The 20,168-nt window shown below is 41.8% G+C and overlaps 1 protein-coding gene across 1 annotated transcript in view; it reads right to left on the bottom strand.

The window, feature by feature from the left end:
- Positions 1-12,591: 12,591 nt before the first annotated feature.
- The window catches only part of ARHGAP10 (Rho GTPase activating protein 10), a 348,249-nt gene continuing 340,672 nt past the window's right edge, over positions 12,592-20,168 (bottom strand). Inside the window, exon 23 of the mRNA XM_077279301.1 lies at positions 12,592-13,347. Within this exon, the coding sequence (XP_077135416.1) occupies positions 13,259-13,347 (89 nt within the window). The 3' untranslated portion in view covers positions 12,592-13,258. The remainder of the gene's footprint in view (positions 13,348-20,168) is intronic.

Genomic DNA, 20,168 nt, shown 5'->3' with positions numbered 1-20,168 from the left:
ATCAGACACAATATTTTCAGGAATGCCGTGCAAGCGAACCACATTCTGAAAAAATAGAGGAATCAAATCGGAGGAAGAAGGCAACTTAGGCAAGGGCACCAAATGGACCATCTTGGAAAAACGATCACACACCACCCAGATGACAGACATTTTCTGAGATACTGGAAGATCCGAAATAAAATCCATGGAAATGTGCGTCCAAGGCCTTTTCGGAACAGGCAAAGGCAAAAGCAAACCGCTGGCACGAGAACAGCAAGGCTTAGCCCGAGCACAAATCCCACAAGACTGCACAAAGGAACACACATCCCGTGACAAGGAAGGCCACCAGAAGGACCTAGCCACCAAATCTCTGGTACCAAAAATCCCAGGATGACCCGCCAACACCGAAGAATGAACCTCGGAAATAACTCTGCTGGTCCATCTATCCGGGACAAACAGTCTCTCTGGTGGACAACGGTCAGGTCTATCCGCCTGAAATTTCTGCAGCACTCGTCGCAAATCTGGGGAAATGGCAGACAAAATCACTCCCTCTCTGAGAATACCAGCCGGCTCAGAAATTCCCGGAGAGTCAGGCACAAAACTCCTAGAAAGTGCATCAGCTTTCACGTTCTTCGAACCAGGCAGGTATGAGACCACGAAGTTGAAACGGGAGAAAAACAACGACCAACGAGCCTGTCTAGGACTCAGGCGCTTGGCAGACTCAAGGTAAATCAGATTTTTGTGATCAGTCAAGACCACCACACGATGTTTAGCTCCTTCGAGCCAATGTCGCCACTCCTCAAATGCCCACTTCATAGCCAACAACTCCCGATTACCAACATCATAATTCCGCTCGGCAGGCGAAAACTTTCTTGAAAAGAAAGCACATGGCTTCATCACAGAGCCATCAGAGCTTCTCTGCGACAAAAAAGCCCCTGCTCCAATCTCAGAAGCATCAACCTCGACCTGGAAGGGGAGAGAGACATCTGGCTGACATAAGACTGGAGCTGAAGAAAATCGGTGCTTCAGCTCCCGAAAGGCCTCCACGGCCGCAGGAGACCAATTAGTCACATCAGAACCCTTCTTGGTCAAATCCGTCAAAGGTTTAACCACGCTAGAAAAATTAGCGATGAAACGACGGTAAAAATTAGCAAAACCCAAGAACTTCTGAAGACTCTTAACAGACGTAGGCTGAGTCCAGTCATGAATAGCCTGGACCTTGACTGGGTCCATCTCCACAGTAGAAGGAGAAAAAATAAAACCCAAAAAGGAGACCTTCTGTACTCCGAAGAGGCATTTTGAGCCCTTCACAAATAAAGCATTAGCACGCAGGACCTGAAACACCATCCTGACCTGCTTCACATGGGACTCCCAATCATCAGAAAATACCAAAATGTCATCCAGATAAACAATCATAAATTTATCCAGATATTCTCGGAAGATGTCATGCATGAAGGACTGAAACACAGAAGGAGCATTAGAGAGTCCAAAAGGCATCACTAAGTACTCAAAATGGCCTTCGGGCGTATTAAATGCTGTTTTCCATTCATCTCCCTGCTTAATGCGCACAAGGTTATACGCATCACGGAGATCTATCTTGGTGAACCAACTGGCACCCTTAATCCGAGCAAACAAATCAGACAATAGTGGCAAAAGATACTGAAATTTGACTGTGATTTTATTCAGAAGACGATAATCTATACAAGGTCTCAAAGAATCCTGCACCAAGAGGGGAAGAGGATGGGCAAATATGTCCCTTCTCCAAAGACTCCTTTATATAACTCCGCATCGCGGCATGCTCTGGTATAGACAAATTAAAAAGTCGTCCCTTAGGGAATTTACTACCAGGAATTAAATTTATAGCACAGTCACAATCCCTATGAGGAGGCAGGGCACAGGACCTGGGCTAATCAAATACATCCTGGTAGTCAGACAAAAACTCAGGGACCTCAGAAGGAGTGGAAGAAGCAATAGACACCAACGAAGTATCGCCATGAATTCCCTGACAACCCCAACTTGACACAGACATAGCTTTCCAATCTAAAACTGGATTATGAGCTTGCAGCCATGGCAGACCCAAAACGACAACATCATGCAAATTATGCAGAACGAGAAAGCGAATCACCTCCTGATGAACGGGAGTCATGCACATGGTCATTTGCGTCCAATACTGAGGCTTATTCTCAGCCAATGGCGTAGCATCAATTCCCCTCAGAGGAATAGGAAATTCCAAAGGCTCCAGGACAAAACCACAGCGCCTGGCAAACGACAAATCCATCAGATTCAGGGCAGCACCCAAATCCCCAAAAGCCATAACCGGGTAGGACGATAAAGAACAAATCAAAGTAACATACAAAATAAATTTAGGCTGTATAGTACCAATGGTGACAGGTTTAGCGATTTTTTTTAAGCGTTTAGAGCATGCTGAGATAACATGAGTAGAATCACCACAGTAAAAGCACAACCCATTTTGATGTCTATGACTTTGACGCTCAATTCTGGTCAGAGTTCGGTCACATTGCATAGACTCAGGTCTCTGTTCAGAAAATACCGCCAAAGGATGAGTAGATTTGCGCTCCCGCAAACGCCGATCAACCTGAATGGCTAAAGCCATAGAATCACTCAGACTTGCAGGGGTGGGAAACCCCACCATAACATTCTTAACGGCCTCAGAAAGACCTTCTCTGAAATTTGCAGCCAGGGCACACTCATTCCATTGAGTAAGCACCGACCATTTCCGAAATTTTTGACAATACACCTCTGCTTCATCCTGACCCTGAGAGATAGCCAGCAACGCTTTTTCTGCCTGATTCTCAAGATTAGGCTCCTCATAAAGCAGTCCAAGAGCCAGAAAAAATGCATCAACATTAAGCAATGCAGGATCTCCTGGCGCCAGAGAGAAAGCCCAATCTTGAGGGTCGCCACGCAACAAAGAGATAACAATTTTAACTTGCTGAGCGGAATCACCAGAGGAACGAGGTCTCAGAGATAGAAATAACTTACAATTATTCTTAAAATTTAGAAACCTAGATCTATCTCCAGAAAACAACTCAGGAATGGGTATCTTTGGTTCTGACTTAGGGCTATGAATAACAAAATCCTGAATACTTTGCACCCGTGCAGTAAGATGATCCACACTAGAAGTCAGAGTCTGAACATTCATGTCTGCAGCTGAGCTCAAAACCACCCAGAGTTCAAGGGGATGAAAGAAGCTAAACAGACTGCAGCAAATGAAAAGCGGGAGGACAAAAAAAAAAATGTACTCAGGTCTTCTTTTTATCCCACTTCTGCGGTGCATTAAACACTTTTTGGCCTGCTATACTGTTATGATCCTTAGTGGTTGAGGATCACAAATTACACCAGCTAAGTAACAATCATAGGACAAGCTCTAGGGAGGTGGCAAACTGGACTGACCGCAAATCTGAACCTATCCAAACACACTAGAAGTAGCCAGTGAACGTGCCTAAAAATCCTAGACGTCTCGAGCCAGCCTGAGGAACTAACTACCCCTAGAGAGAAAGAAAGACCTCTCTTGCCTCCAGAGAAATAATCCCCAAAGATATAGAAGCCCCCAACAGATAATAATGGTGAGGTAAGAGGAAGGCACATACACAGGGGTGAAAGCAGATTCAGCAAATGAGGCCCACTAACACTAGATAGCAGAAAATAGAAAAGGGAATCTATGCGGTCAGTAAAAAACCCTTGCAAAATATCCACTCTGAGATTTCAAGAACCCCCACACCAACTCACGGTGTGGGGGGAGAAACTCAGTCCCCTAGAGCAACCAGCAAGCGGGGAAATCACATTTTAGCGAGCTGGACTAAAAAAAACATAATGAACACTGATAATCAAAAAATGATCAAACAAAAACTTAGCTTGTCTTGGAGAGACTGGGAGCAAGGTAGACACAAGGAATCTGAAGAGCACTGAATACATTGATAGCAGGCAAGGAACTGAGTCTCCAGGTGAGCTAAATAGGAAACCAACCAAGGATAACGAACCAGCTGATGCAGCCAACCTGCAGAAAGACAACACTACACAGTACCGCTTGTGACCACTAGTGGGAGCCCAAAAATAGAATTCACAACAGCCATCATTACTTTAAGAAATGAAGGTCAGTCAGTCCGAAAAATTGGGAAAACTTTCAGTGTCCCCAAGTGCAGTGGCAAAAACCATCAAGCGCTACAAAGAAATTGGCTCACGTGAGGACCGCCCCAGGAAAGGAAGACCAAGAGTCACCTCTGCTTCTGAGGATAAGTTTATCCGAGTCACCAGCCTCAGAAATCGCAGGTTAACAGCATAGCAGATTAGAGACCATGTTAATGCCACACAGAGTTCTAGCAGCAGATACATCTCTACAACAACTGTTAAGAGGAGACTTTGTGCAGCAGACCTTCATGGTAAAATAGCTGCTAGGAAAGCACTGCTAAGAACAGGCAACAAGCAGAAGAGACTAGTTTGGGCTAAAGAACAGAAGGAATGGACATTAGACCAGTGGAAATCTGTGCTTTGGTCTGATGAGTCCAAATTTGAGATCTTTGGTTCCAACCACCGTGTCTTTGTGCGACGCAGAAAAGGTGAACGGATGGACTCTACATGCTTGGTTCCCACCGTGAAGCATGGAGGTGTGATGGTGTGAGGGTGCTTTGCTGGTGTCACTGTTGGGGATTTATTCAAAATTGAAGGCATACTGAACCAGCATGGCTACCACAGCATCTTGCAGCGGCATGCTATTCCATCTGGTTTGCGTTTAGTTGGACCATCATGTATTTTTGAACAGGACAATGACCCCAAACACACCTCCAGGCTGTGTAATGGCTATTTGTCCAAGGAGAGTGATGGGGTGCTACGCCAGATGACTTGGCCTCCAGTCACCAGACCTGAACCCAATCGAGATGGTTTGGGGTGAGCTGGACCGCAGAGTGAAGGCAAAAGGGCCAACGAGTGCTAAGCATCTCTGTGAACTCCTTCAAGATTGTTGAAGACCATTCCCGGTGACTACCTCTTGAAGCTCATCAAGAAAATGCCAAGAGTGTGCAAAGCAGTCATCAAAGCAAAAGGTGGCTACTTTCAAGAACCTAGAATATAAGACATAATTTCAGTTGTTTCACACTTTTTTGTTAAGTACATAATTCCACATGTGTTAATTCATAGTTTTGATGCCTTCAGTGTGAATGTATAATTTTCATAGTCATGAAAGTACAGAAAAATCTTTAAATGAGGTGTGTCCAAACTTTTGGTCTGTACTGTATATATATATATATATATATATATATATATATATATATATATATATAGATAGATAGATAGATAGATATATATATATATGTATATATATATATATATCCCTGATCATGGTGGGTACGGAAAACATTCAGACTCCTTTAAATTTTTCATTCTTTGCTTCATTGCAGCCATTTGGTAAATTCAAAAAAGTTCTTTTTTTTCACATTAATGTACACTCTGCACCCCATCTTGACTGAAAAAAAAAACAAATGAAGACATTTTTTTCAAATAAAAAAGAAAAACTGAAATATCACAGTAACATAAGTATTCAGACCCTTTGCTCAGACACTCATATTCAAGTCACATGCTGTTCATTTCCTTGTGATCCTCCTTGAGATGGTTCTACTCCTTCATTGGAGGCCAGCTGTGTTTAATTAAACTGATAGGACTTGATTTGGAAAGGCACACACCTGAAGAAGAGAATGCAAAATGTGCTTTGGTGCTGCGTGGCGTGCGTCCTGGCATTCTAGAGCATGGGTAAGCACTTGCAGGATATGAGGCATTATAGGCCTGATGGCGATTGGTCAATCAGTAATAATGTCAGTGCACACAATCATTGATGGTCATTCTGCCTATCCTTATCCTTATATAGCACCATGCACTTTATTATGTATGTACCCATGCTGACCAGGATCCATTAGCCACTCTCTACCTTGGTGTCCTTGCTTTATATGTCTCTTGTACTGATCTATGTACACTTTTTGATAGTTATATGTGAATGTCTTAGGGCATGTTCACACCATCCTTTTTTTTCTGTGGATTTTTCAGGTCCTGATTTGGAAATCCCGCTGTGCAAAACCGCGGTGGATTTCCCTGCGGTTTTTTGTGCGGTTTCTCCTGCGGATTCCACTGCGGTTTTCCAACTGCACTTTCCTATTGGTGCAGGTGGAAAACAGTTGCGGAATCCGCAGAAAGAAGTGACTACTTCTTTTTTTCCGCAGAAAATCAGCGCGGATTTTCCAGCGGAAAAAAGGAACGTGGGCACAGCGGATTTGGTTTTCCATAGGGTAACATTGTACTGTACCCTGCATGGAAAACGTCTGCGGATCCGCAGCTGCAAATCCGCTGCGGATCCGCAGCAAAAACCGCAGCGTGTGAACATAGCCTTACAATGTGTTTAATAAATTTACATCTTTTTAATTAATCTTGGAGCTCCTTTGTTTTCTGTTTACCACATGTCAGACCAAAGCACATTCATCTCTGGGACACAGAATCAGTCTCCTTGCTGAGCAGTATGGTGGCTGGACATTCCTACCTTGTTTGAACTTGCGTATAATTGTTTGTACAGATGAACGAGGCACGTCCAGGTATGTTGAAATTGTACCCAAGGATGAGCCAGGCTTGTGGAAGTCCACAATTATCTTCCCGATATCTTGCCTAATTTCTTGAGACTTTCCCATGATGCTACACAAAGAAGCAGTGTGTTTCAGGTGTGCATTAAAATACATCCACAGGTGTGTCTCTAATTAACACAGATGTTGTAAAAAAATCAGAAGCTTCCAAACATATGGCATCTTCGTTTGGGCAGTCCAGAATTGTTTAAAGGCATAGTAATCTTAGTGTATGTAAACTTTCGGCTTTGCAGTAAGAAATAAAAATGACTTAAAACATTCTCTCTCATTATTCTTACATTTGGCAAATATTAATACCGTATAACCGAGTATAAGCCGAGATTTTCAGCCCATGAAAATGAGCTGAAAGTGCCCCTCTTGGCTTATACTCGAGTCATGGAAGGCGGGGGGGGGTCAGCGGGTGAGCGACGACGGTCACATACTCACCTGCTCCTACCGTTCCTGACGCGGTCCCTGCATGTCCCATAGTCTCCGGCGCCTTCTTCCTTTGTTCAGCGGTCACTCGTACCGCTCATTAAAGTTATGAATATGGACTCCACTCCCATAGGGGTGGAGCCGCATATTCATTACTGTAATGAGCGGTACCAGTGACCGCTCAATACAGGAAGAAGGTGCCGCGCCGGAGACCATCTGTCCGGGAGAAGCAGGGACCGCGCTGGGAGCAGGTGAGTATTTCATATTCACCTGTCCCTCGTTCCAGCATCGGCGCCGCCCCGTCTTCCGCGTCCTCTGCAGTGACTGTTCAGGTCAGATGGTGTGATGACATATTAGTGTGCGCGTCGCCCTCTGCCTGAACAGTCAGTGCGGAAAGACTGGACGCTGAGGAGCAGCGACGAGAGGTGAGTATGTCATTCTTTTTTTATTGCAGCAGCAACAGCATATGTGGCACATTGTTATATGGAGCGTCTATGGGGCCATACTGAGCTGTATGGAGCATTATATGGGGCATATTTGTATATGGAGTATCTATGGGGCCATAATGAACTGTATGGAGCATTATATGGGGCATATTTGTATATGGACCATCTATGGGGCCATAATGAACTGTATGGAGCATATTTGTATATGGAGCATCTTTGGGGCCATAATGAACTGTATGGAGCATTATATGGGGCATATTTGTATATGGAGCATCTATGAGGCCATAATGAACTGTATGGAGCATTATATGGGGCATATTTGTATATGGAGCATCTTATGGGGCCATAATGAGAACTGCATGGAGCATTATGTGGCACATTTGTATATGGGGCATTATATGGGGCGTATTTTAATATGGAGCATCTCATAGGGCCCATCATGAACTGTATTGAGCATTATATGGGGCTCCGGATTCAATATGGATATTCAAAAACACAACCTACTGATGTCTCAATTTTACTTTTATTGGTATCTATTTTTATTTTTGAAATTTACCAGTAGCTGCTGCATTTCCCACCCTAGGCTTATACTCGAGTCATTTAGTTTTCCCAGTTTTTTGTGGCAAAATTAGGGGGTCGGCTTATACTCGAGTATATACAGTAATTATGGTAAATGACCTAAAATGGGAAAGGTTAATACTGACTTCATGTCAGATATTCAGAAAAACATTCATACAAGTCATGGCCAAAAGTATTCACACCACTGCAATTCTGTCAGATAATACTCAGTTTCTTCCTGAAAATGATTGCAAACACAAATTCTTTGGTATTATTATCTTCATTTAATTTGTCTTAAATGAAAAAACACAAAAAGAATTGTTCTAAGGCCAAATTGGATATAATTCCACACCAAACATAAAAAAAGGGGGTGGACAAAAGTATTGGCACTGTTCGAAAAATCATGCGATGCTTCTCTAATTTGTGTAATTAACAGCATCTGTAACTTACCTGTGGCACCTAACAGGTGTTGGCAATACCTAAATCACACTTGCAGCCAGTTGACATGGATTAAAGTTGACTCAACCTCTGTCCTGTGTCCTTGTGTGTACCACATTGAGCATGGAGAAAAGAAAGAAGACCAAAGAACTGTCTGAGGACTTAAGAAACCAAATTGTGTGGAGCAATCTCAAGGCTACAAGTCCATCTCCAAAGACCTGAATGTTCCTGTGTCTACCGTGCGCAGTGTCATCAAGAAGTTTAAAGCCCATGGCACTGTGGCTAACCTGTCTAGATGTGGACGAAAAAGAAAAATTGACAAGAGATTTCAACGCAAGATTGTGCGGATGTTGGATAAAGAACCTCGACTAACATCCAAACAAGTTCAAGCTGCCCTGCAGTCCGAGGGTACAACAGTGTCAACCCTTACTATCCGTCGGCGTCTGAATGAAAAGGGACTGTATGGTAGGAGACCCAGGAAGACCCCACTTCTTACCCCGAGACATAAAAAAGCCAGGCTGGAGTTTGCCAAAACTTACCTGAAAAAGCCTAAAACGTTTTGGAAGAATGTTCTCTGGTCAGATGAGACAAAAGTAGAGCTTTTTGGGCAAAGGCATCAACAGAGTTTACAGGAGAAAAAAAGAGGCATTCAAAGAAAAGAACACGGTCCCTACAGTCAAACAAGACGGAGGTTCCCTGATGTTTTGGGGTTGCTTTGCTGCCTCTGGCACTGGACTGCTTGACCGTGTGCATAGCATTATGAAGTCTGAAGAATACCAACAAATTTTGCAGCATAATTTAGGGCCCAGTGTAAGAAAGCTGGGTCTCCTTCAGAGGTCATGGGTCTTCCAGCTGGACGATGACCCAAAACACACTTCAAAAAGCACTAGAAAATGGTTTGAGAGAAAGCACGGGAGACTTCTAAGGTGGCCAGCAATGAGTCCAGACCTGAATCCCATAGAACACCTGTGGAGAGATCTAAAAATGGCAGTTTGGAGAAGGCACCCTTCAAATATCAGGGACCTGGAGCAGTTTGCCAAAGAAGAATGGTCTAAAATTCCAGCAGAGCATTGTAAGAAACTCATTGATGGTTACCAGAAGCGGTTGGTCGCAGTTATTTTGGCTAAAGGTTGTGCAACCAAGTATTAGGCTGAGGGTGCCAATACTTTTGTCTGGCCCATTTTTGGAGTTTTGTGTGAAATGATCAATGTTTTGCTTTTTGCTTCATTCTCTTTTGTGTTTTTTCATTTAAGACAAATTAAATGCAGATAATACCAAAGAATTTGTGTTTGCAATCATTTTCAGGAAGAAACTGAGTATTATCTGACAGAATTGCAGGGTTGTGAATACTTTTGGCCATGACTGTATGTCTTTTTATATAGTGTATGTAAACTTCTGGTTTCAACTGTATGTTCCTCATCCTAGCCCCATCCTGATTATAAATATTATATTATATATACACTCCCTGACAGAAGTTAGGTCGCTTATCCATGTTATATAAATAAAAGCTTATAACCTGAGGTTAAATTCATCCATTGGTTGTATAAATTATTCTTTTGAAAGCTGAAACACTCTGAAATGTAGTTTAGGTTAAGAAAATAAACTGGCATCAATGCAGAAATATTGATCAGTTAATGGGCACAGAATGGTCAGATTTTGGCAAGACAAAAGTTTTGTCGCCTGGTCACATAATGCACCCAATCCTAGTTTACATCCTCACCTGTGCTCAGTAAATGATCAGTTAATTAGTGTGTGTGTATAAAAAGAAACCCAGCACCCCAGACCTTCACTTGAACTACAAGTTGAGCGCTGACAACATGCCAAAAATCCACCCTGCAACCAAAGCCTGGGTTATCAAGAGGCTGAAGACCAGATCCACTGCAGAGGTGGCTAGCACCTTTAATGTGTCTCAGGATCAAGTAGAAAGAATTAAAAAAAGATTTGAAGAGACTGAAGATGTGTTTGACAAGCCCAGGTCCAGCAGACCCCGCAAGACAACTACTCAGGAGGAACGTTTGTTGGTTAGAAAATCCAAAGCAAACCCCTCTTCCACTGCAGCAGAGCTCCAACAGGCCTTGTCACATCAAGTCCCTGTGTCAACTAGAACAGTTTGTAGGATTCTGTCTCGAAATGGCCTTCATGGTCGAATCAGTGCCCAGAAGCCAGCACTAAACAAAAGGGAAATAAAAAAAAGTGTGGCATTTGCAAAGTCCCACAGCCTGCTAAACAGATGGACGCTGGAAAAGTGGCAGAAGGTGGATTTCTCTGATGAATCTTCAGTAGAATTACGCCACAGACACCGCAAATACTGCAGGAGACCTACTGGAGCCCGTACGGATCCAAAACACACCCAGAAAACAGTTAAATTTGGTGGTGGAAAGATCATGGTCTGGGGTTACATTCAGTATGGGGGTGTGCAAAACATTTGCAAGGTGAAAGGCAATATCAATAGCCTAAAATATCAAGAAGTATTAGCTACCTCTTATATTCCAAATCATAAAAGGTGTCTAATTCTGCAGCAGGATGGTGCTCCATCTCATACATCCATCTCTACAACAAAGTTCCTCCAGGCAAAAAAGGACAAGGTGCTCAAGGACGGCCAGCCCCGTCACCAGACATGAACATCATTGAGCATGTTTGGGGTAGGATTTAAGAGGAAGTGTGGAAGACAAAACCAAAGAATCTAGATGAACTCTGGGAGGCATGTAAGACTGCATTCTTTGCTATGCCTGATGACTTCATTAATAAATTGTATGAATCATTGTTGAACCACATGGATGCAGTCCTTCAAGCTCATGGAAGTCACACAAAATATTAAATATGATTAATAGCACCACAACTTCATTCACCAATGTTATGCCATTTATATTTGCATTTTAAGTTAATTATTTGTTTGAATATCACATTACTTTCTGTGGGCGACAAAACTTTTGTCTTGCCAAAATCTGACCATTCTGTGCCCATTAACTGATCGATATTTCTGCATTGATGCCAATTTATTTTCTTAGCCTAAACCACATTTTGGAGGGTTTCAGCTTTCAAAAGAATAATTTATACAACCAATGGATGAATTTAACCTCAGGTTATAAGCTTTTATATGGATAAGCGACATAACTTCTGTCAGGGAGTGTATATCCTGGTATGTCTGTTCCCCATCCTGGTATATATATCCCTTTTCTACCACACTTTTTTCCTTCCACTCAACTTTCCATTAATATGCTTGGATACAGCACTCTGTTAACAGTCAGCTTCTTTAGCAATGGCCTTTTGTGGCTTACCCTCCTTGTGGAGTGTGTCAATGACTGCCTTCTGGACATCTGTCAAGTCAGCAGTCTTCCCCATGATTGTGGAGCCTAACAAACAGACTACGGGACTTTTTGAATCGCTTAGGAAGCCTTATCAGTTGTTTTTTGATAATTATTCTAATTTACTGAGATAATGACTTTTGGGTTTTCATTTGTTGTAAGCCATAATCATTAACATTAACAGAAATAAACACTTGAAATAGATCACTCTGTTTGTCATGACTCAATATAATATGAGTTTCACTTTTTGTATTGAAGAACTGAAATAAATTAACTTTTTGATGATAGTATAAATTTGGGAGAAGCACCTGTATGTCCCCTGTTCTGCTGCTGCTGCTCTTTAATGCATAGAAAAAAGAAACAATTATACTCCCCTCCCATGCGCTCCATCGCTGTGCGGTGTCCTCTTCTGAAGCCGGCAGCTGATTTAGCGTGCAAGCGATGACCGTGCATGAAGTCACTGCCATGCGACATCTGTCACATGCACACCAATGTCAGCTGCTGGCCTCTGATTGGCCGTCAGCATGTACTGATCTGCACGGTCCCGACGGGTCTCTGCATCACAACGCACTTCAACTGGATCCACGTCCTAGGATTCACATTTAGCTGAAGTTTGTGCTGATGTCGGTGGACCCCATTCCCACGTGGGCCCGGTCACCACACTCCTGTCCATAACCCAATTGAAAACATTTACATTTTTAGCCATTGAAAAAATATGGTCACAAAAGAAAAAAAAAACCCCACCACAAATCATAACCTACACTTGATATTGTCCCATAATTTCACCAGGTAACTCAAATCACACACTTTTTTATGAAAAAATACAGTGGATCTACTTTTTTATTCAGCTTTGTTTCTGTAAAGCACAATATATTATAGAACTAATATTTTATTTTAGGATAAAATTCCATTTCTGTAGTAAATATACTTTAAAAACAATACAATTTAACAAGTGAAAACTTAAAAACAACAAACGATAACGACCAAATCTGTGACTGCAACAAAAAAGAACTTACATACAAAGAAATATAAAATGTTACTTTTCCCAAAAGTGATCTTGCCCTAATCAGAAGCTGAAGACTGCATAAACCTAACATTAAACATTATTGCTGTGTCGAATCTGTGCATCCATTTGTGAGCCATGCATGTAAGTTGTTTTACATTTGTTGTCGGGGAGGTAATACATCACATATAAAATTAGACACATTCTCTCTTTAGCCAGGAATGAAACTGTGACGTGAGTGACATAAGAATCAATCAGTGTGATAGCTAGCACAGTCCGATACACATTAAAAAATACAGTAACAAAGTATCAGTTCAATTTGGCAGTATTGCATGTCCTTCTCTGTTATGACCTGTTCCTTCACCAGATAAAGTCTGGTCTTTAGGTTCAGGTAGTCATAAAACAAGACACAATTTACACAACTGGAACGGAAATCCATGGATACCATGTACAGCTTCTGTGTTTTGATACATGTAGCTAGAGAAACTGAACATAATTTTGTGGAATAAGTCCTCGTCTGCCATTCAGCGTTCCTTCCAACCATCCAGGTTCCCTTGAATTATGAACTACATAGAAGGAAAAGAAAAAAGTCACTTGATGCTGGATAAACACTATTGTGACATTGCAAATGTGTCAGACCAAATATAATTCAGAGATGGAAAACCAGACATTTCTAAAGCCGAAAAGGGAATCTGTCACCACATTTGACCAATCTAAACCATTAATTTGGGTATACAGGTTATAGACGGCTGAGGAAAGTCATACCTGTAAGTCTCATATCAGACGCCTTGTTGCTGAGAAATAATCTTTTATCACTTTATATAAATGGCCTCATGCAGGCTATGAGGAGGAGGCTGCCTCCAGAGCTTAATATACATGAACGGGAGAGTTACCAGTGTGAGACAAGTATCCAACACAGAACAGGAAAAATGAAATTTGTCTTCTTGCAAATACATTTTTTGCTTCTCTGTGAGCTCTGCTGTATTGCAATGTTGCAACCCTGTCTGCCTAGGAGATCGAAGCTGAGAGGAACCTGCAGATGTGTCAGGTATAATCACACACAGCTCTGAAGTGAGATCAGGGGCGCAGAGAGCGGCCATTACATTTCACACTGGGAACCATTTCATATCACACTGGTAACCATTACATATTACACTAGTAACACTGGTAACCAGGCTCGGACTGGCCCACAGGGTAACAGGGGAATCCCCCGGTGGGCCCCGGTGCTGACCTGGGCCCACAACCTCACTGTATGGGCAGTATTTTGCATAATTCACTTGACTCACTCTGTACAGAAAAAACAGCATCTCATCTTTCAATTACAAAACTACCCAGTTTATTAAAAAATAGAGATAGAAGTAAATTTGTGGCAAGGGTAGTATGCAAACAGTCTCTTCAGAGAGGAAGAGGACTAGAACTCTAGTGCCACCTATTGGAAGTAGCACTCCTAACAGTCAATGTCGCCCCTTTAACGAGCCTTCTCACATGACTCAGGATAAAAGCCAAACCGGAATCTCAATTTGCAGACACTGTGTTTCGGGGTACTGCTCCTCGTCAGTGCAAAGTGGAGATCTGGTTTGGCTGAGTGATAAGAGTCTGACCGGGATCCAAGAAGTATCATTTCTCCTTGCGGAGAGTGACATGATAAGCATGTCGAGGTGAGGAGACTTAAAGCCGCAATGCTCCTCTGGGAAATATGCAATATAAATATACAAAAAAGCCAAACATAATATATTGTATTACTTGAAACATTGATCCCAAACTGCTGCCTGTATTAAAGACAACCAGTTACCTCTCCCGACATGTATACCCATGAACTAACAATTGTGCAGCATCTTTTTCTAGAACTCAATTGTATCATGGAATTTAGTGAGGCTACTGCATCGGTAAACTTCACAATGATGAAATAAGCCTATCCTACCCCGGTCAGCATTTTCCATACATCCCATAGACTACAGTATTATAGACCTTTCCAATTAAGTCTATGCAGACAGCTGCTGAGTAGAATGCAGAAAACAAGGCAAACAGCCCCGAGCTATGGGTCTCAGAACTTTTTTAGGCAGTGTTTGCTCTTGCCAAGTGAGCGCTGTCAATCAATACATGAAGCCTGCAACACATGGTACGTAACTAAGGCGCAAGGGTGCACTAAACACAAGGCAACAGTTAAGACGCAACGATAGGATTGCTATAGGTGCCAAGAACCCCAATTCACCATGTGGTTTAAATAATTTTCAGTACGTTTCTGGAGTGACAGACTCCCTTTAAACATAAAATATAGTACGTAATTTACTCAGAATGTTATATAAACCACAGCTAAAATAATGTAATTGGGGTTTGGAGAATTCATCAGGTGCAGAATACATTAGCACATAGTTTACCAACATTGGATGATGGCCTAATGATTAAGGTCTACTAATAATAGCGATACACTGAGATTATCACAATCAACAGAAAATAATGTTACCCTTAATTAATCAGAAACATTTCTCATTTACCTCAGCTTCCATGTAAAGTACGTTTAAGTGCAGTACAATTTTACCAGCATGTAGTATATATATATATATATATATATATATATATATATATATATATATATATATCTTTAAAATGAAGATGAAAAAGAACATTCTTTCCAATTAATTACAAGGTACAGAGCACTTATTAGCTCCGACTCTCAAAACTGAGCTATAATTGAGCAACCCAAGGAACCTTCTAAACAATAATGGATTGCACTATATACATTATCTACATATTAAACTACAAAGAATGGTAACTAAAGGGAAAATACAGCAATTCCTGTACTGGGCTATGTTACAGCAAGGACATGACATTTTCTTAAAGCAGAAATCAGGGCAACAGGACAAAGGATATACCAGTCACTTAAGGACAATTCAGCAAAGAACCCTGAACAATAAACTTCTCTCCTCCCAGATCTCTAAGAGATATTGATGCACACATTTTACCGCATTATCCAAATTACAAAATGTCCTAAAGAATCAATCCAGTGATGAAGCATCTTGTAAGAAGTGTAACAGATACCTCATATGTACAGTGGCATGCAAAAGCTTGCGCACCCTCGGTCAAAATTACTGTTATTGTGAATGGTTGAGCAAGTTGAAGATGAAATGATCTCTAAAAGGCCTACTGTTAAAGATGACACATTTCCTTTGTATTCTAGGCACAAAAATATATATCATTTTCATCTTTACAAAGAAGAAAGTGGGCCAATGCAAAGTTTGAGCCCCCTGCATGGGTAATATCTAGTAGAACCCCCTTTTGAACGTATCACAGCTTGTAAACGCTTTTTGTAACCAGCCAAGAGTCTTTCAATTTTTGTTTGAGAGATTTTCATTTATTCTTCCTTGGAAAATTCTTCCAGTTCTGTGAGATTCCTGGGTATTTTGAGGTCTAGCAACAGATTTTCAATGTTAAGATCAGGGGACTGTGAGGGCCATTGTAAAACATTCAGTTTGCGCCTTATGAGGTAGTCCATTGTGGAGTTTGACGTGTGTTTAGGATCATTATCCGTTTGCAGAAGCTATCCTCTTTTTAACTTGAGCTTTTTTTTCCTTTTTAACAGAAGATGTTATGTTTGCATCAAGAATTTGTTGAAATTCCATTGAATCCCTTCTTTCCTCTACCCATGTAATGTTCCCGTGCCTTTGGCTTCAACACAACCACAAAGCATGATTAATCCACCCCCATACTTAATGGGTGGCAAGATTTTCTTGAAATTCTGTGCCCTTTTTTTCTCCACACATGCTTTGATCATTGTGGCCAAAATGTTCTATTTTAAACTCATCGGTCCACAGGACTTATTTCCAAAATGCATCAGGCTTGTTTAGATGTTCTTTTTGCATACTTCTGACGCTAAATTTTATGGTGAGGATGCAGGAGAGGTTTTCTTCTGATGACTTTTTCATGAAGGTCATATTTGTGGCGGTATCTTTTAATAGTAGGACAATGTACCACAACTTCAGAGTCTGCTAAATACTTCAGAAGGTCTTTTGCAGTCAAGTGGGGGTTCTGATTTGCCAATCTAGCAATCCTATGAGAAGCTCTCACTGAAATTTTACTTGACCTTCCAGACCTTATCTTGACCTCCACCTATTTTTGTTAACTGCCATTTCTTAAAGAAGTTGTCCACTACAATAAATTTTTTTTCATAAATCTTGCTATTATGTGCCACTGAAAACACCCACTGTGTTTATTTTAGCAATATTACCTTTTATCATGCTGTAGCAGCACATCTTCAGTGCTGGATCCAGCTCTCATGGGGTTAATCGACAACTTCCTTTCTCCTAAGTTATTGTGCTCTAATACTACAAGTTCCATGATACATTGCACTGGCCACTAAGCCCGAACCTACCACACCCACTCCAAAACACACCCAAACCCCTCCCTCCTCTATCTTCAAAAAGATTTGTGATGTCATTTCTATCCAACCTCCTCTTTTACATTTGTCCAACCCACACTCCATTACAGATAGATGGATAGATAGTAGATTGATAGATAGATATGCATCTATATATCTATGTATTTACATAAATATATCCATATCCATGTTTCTAAACCCCTTCACCCCTGGAGCTTTTTTCGTTTATCGGCTCCCCTTCTTTCCAGAGCCATAATTTTTCCATCAATAAGGCCATGTGAGGGCTTGTCTTTTGCGGGACAAGTTCTACTTTTGAACGACACCATTGGTTTTACCATGTCGTGTAACAGAAAATGTGAAAAAAAATTCAAAGTGCGATGAAATTGCAAAAAAAGTGCAAACCCACACTTGTTTTTTGCTTTGCTTTTTTACTAGGTTCACTAAATGCTAAGGCTATGTGCACACGTTGCGGATTTGATTGCAGATCTGCAGGGTTTTTTGCTGCACAGAATTGCATCAAATCCACAGTGTAGTGCACAACTAATATAAGTCTATGGGAGCCGCAGACTTGTTGTGCACATGCTGCGGAAAAAGCCGCACCGAAACGCAGCTATTTTTTTCCACAGCATGTCACTTCTTTTGTGCCGAACTGCAGCATTTCTGCACCCTTACACTTTCATTAAGTCGGGCACATCCGCAGCAAAACCGCAGATGTAAAAAAGACCTGCAGTTTTGCTGCGGATTGTGTGTCCGAGAAACGCTGCAGTTCGGGAGTGTGTGCGTGTATGTGTGTGCGGGCGGGGTCCGCGGGCTGTCCGGATGTGTGCGGGACTGTTTGGGTGTGTGCGGGCAGGGTCTGCGGGCTGTTCGGATGTGTGCAGCGCTGTGCGGGACTGTTCAGGTGTGTGCGGGGTCTGCGGGCTGTTTGGATGTGTCCGGGACTGTTCGGATGTGTGCGGGACTGTTCGGATGTGTGCGGCGCTGTTCGGGTGTGTGAGGGGCTGTTCGGGTGTGTGCGGGACTGTTCGGGTGTGTGCGGGACTGTTCGGGTGTGTGCGGGGGGTCTTTTGGGGTGTGTGTGCAGGCATCATACGATAGGACTACAAGTACGCAGCATCCAATCTGCAGCTAATTCGGATGTAATCCGGACAGTGGACACGCACCCTACACTATCCATACATCTATCAATAGATATATCTATCCAGATATATCTATAGATAGATATATGAATAGATAGATGAATGCATCTATAGATCTATCTATATGTAGATCTGTCTATCCATTTCATCTGTCTATCTGTATGTAATTGAGTGTGGGTTGGACAAATGTAAAAGAGGAGGTTGGACAATAATGACATCATAAATCTTATTTTTTTTTATTAATAATACATCTTTATTTAGCTTTCAAAAACGCATACAAAACCGTGCAAACACCGCACTGAAAAAAATTAAAAATGCATCAAAACCGCACAAAAAATGCACCAAAAACACATCAAAACTGCATCAAAAACGCATCAAAACCGCACCAAATACTGCATCAAAAACACATGAAAACTGCACCAAAAACTGCATCAAAAACGCACCAAATACTGCATCAAAAACACATGAAAACTGCATCAAAACCGCACCAAAAGCTGCATAAAAACGCATCAAAACTGCACCATAAACTGCATCAAAACCGCACCAAAAACTGCATGAAAACCGCACCAAAAACTGCATCAAAACTGCACCAAAAACGCATCAAATCAGCACCAAAAACTGCATCAAAAACCCATGAAAACTGCATCAAAACCGCACCAAAAGCTGCATAAAAACCGCATAAAAACTGCACCAAAAACTGCATCAAAACTGCATGAAAACCACACAAAAAACTGCATGAAAACCGCACCAAAAACTGCATCAAGACTGCATGAAAACCGCACTAAATACTGCATGAAAACCGCAACCAAAAACGCATCAAAACTGCACCAAAAACTGCATTAAAAAGCATCAAAAACCTGAATCAAAACCACGCAAAAAACCGCACCAAATACTGCAGCAAAAACACACACACACACAGCATAAAACTGACCTACCATTATGATTCTCCAGGTCATTAAGAGTTCATAGACACCAAACACGTCTAGGTTATTTTTTATCTAAGTTGTGAAAAAAATTCCAAACTTTGCTAAAAAGAAATAAAATAATTGTGCCATTTTCCGATACCCATAGCGTCTATATTTTCTGAGATATCAGGTCGGGTGAGGGCTAATTTTTTGGGTGCCGAGCTCACGTTTTTAATGATACCACTTTTGTGAAGATATGTTCTTTTAATCGCCTGTTATTGCATTTTAATGCAATGTCGCGGCAACCAAAAAAACATAATTTTGGCTTTTGATTTTTTTTCTCGCTACGCCGTTTAGCGATCATGTAAATTTTTTTGTTGTATTGAAAACAACTGACATGTTACGGCTTTGAAGTGGGCTCACCGCCAAAGCCCACCTCAAAGCGGGGGATACTGCCAGCTGACGTACTGTTACGTCAGCTGGCAGAAAGGGGTTAATTAACAATGTTTCAGTTAATAAAAAAACGGAAAAAAAAAAGGCGTGGGCTCCCGCGCAATTTTCTGCGCCAGAGGGGGAAAGCCGACGGCCGGGGGCCAATATTTGTAGCCTGGGAAGGGGGTAATACTCATGACCCCTCCGAGGCTATGAATATCAGCCCGCAGCTGTCTGAGTAGCCTTTACTGGCTATTAAAATAGGGGGACCCCCCAAAAAAAATTACGTGGGGTCCCCCTATATTTTATAGCCAGAAAGGCTACGCAGACAGCTGCGGGCTGATATTCATAGCCTAGAAAGAAGCAGTCCGCAGACGCACCAAAAATGGTGCATCTGTGAGATGCGCCAATTCCGGCACTTAGCCCCTCTCTTCCCACTCCCAAGTAGCGGTGGGATATGGGGTAATAAGGGGTTAATGTCACCTTGCTATTGTAAGGTGACATTAAGCTGGGTTAATAATGGAGAGGCGTCAATA

Source organism: Ranitomeya variabilis, chromosome 1 (genome assembly GCF_051348905.1).
Source record: "Ranitomeya variabilis isolate aRanVar5 chromosome 1, aRanVar5.hap1, whole genome shotgun sequence".
Taxonomy (NCBI): domain Eukaryota; kingdom Metazoa; phylum Chordata; class Amphibia; order Anura; family Dendrobatidae; genus Ranitomeya; species Ranitomeya variabilis.
Note: the sequence above shows the minus strand (reverse complement) of the source record. Positions and strands in the feature narration are given on the sequence as shown.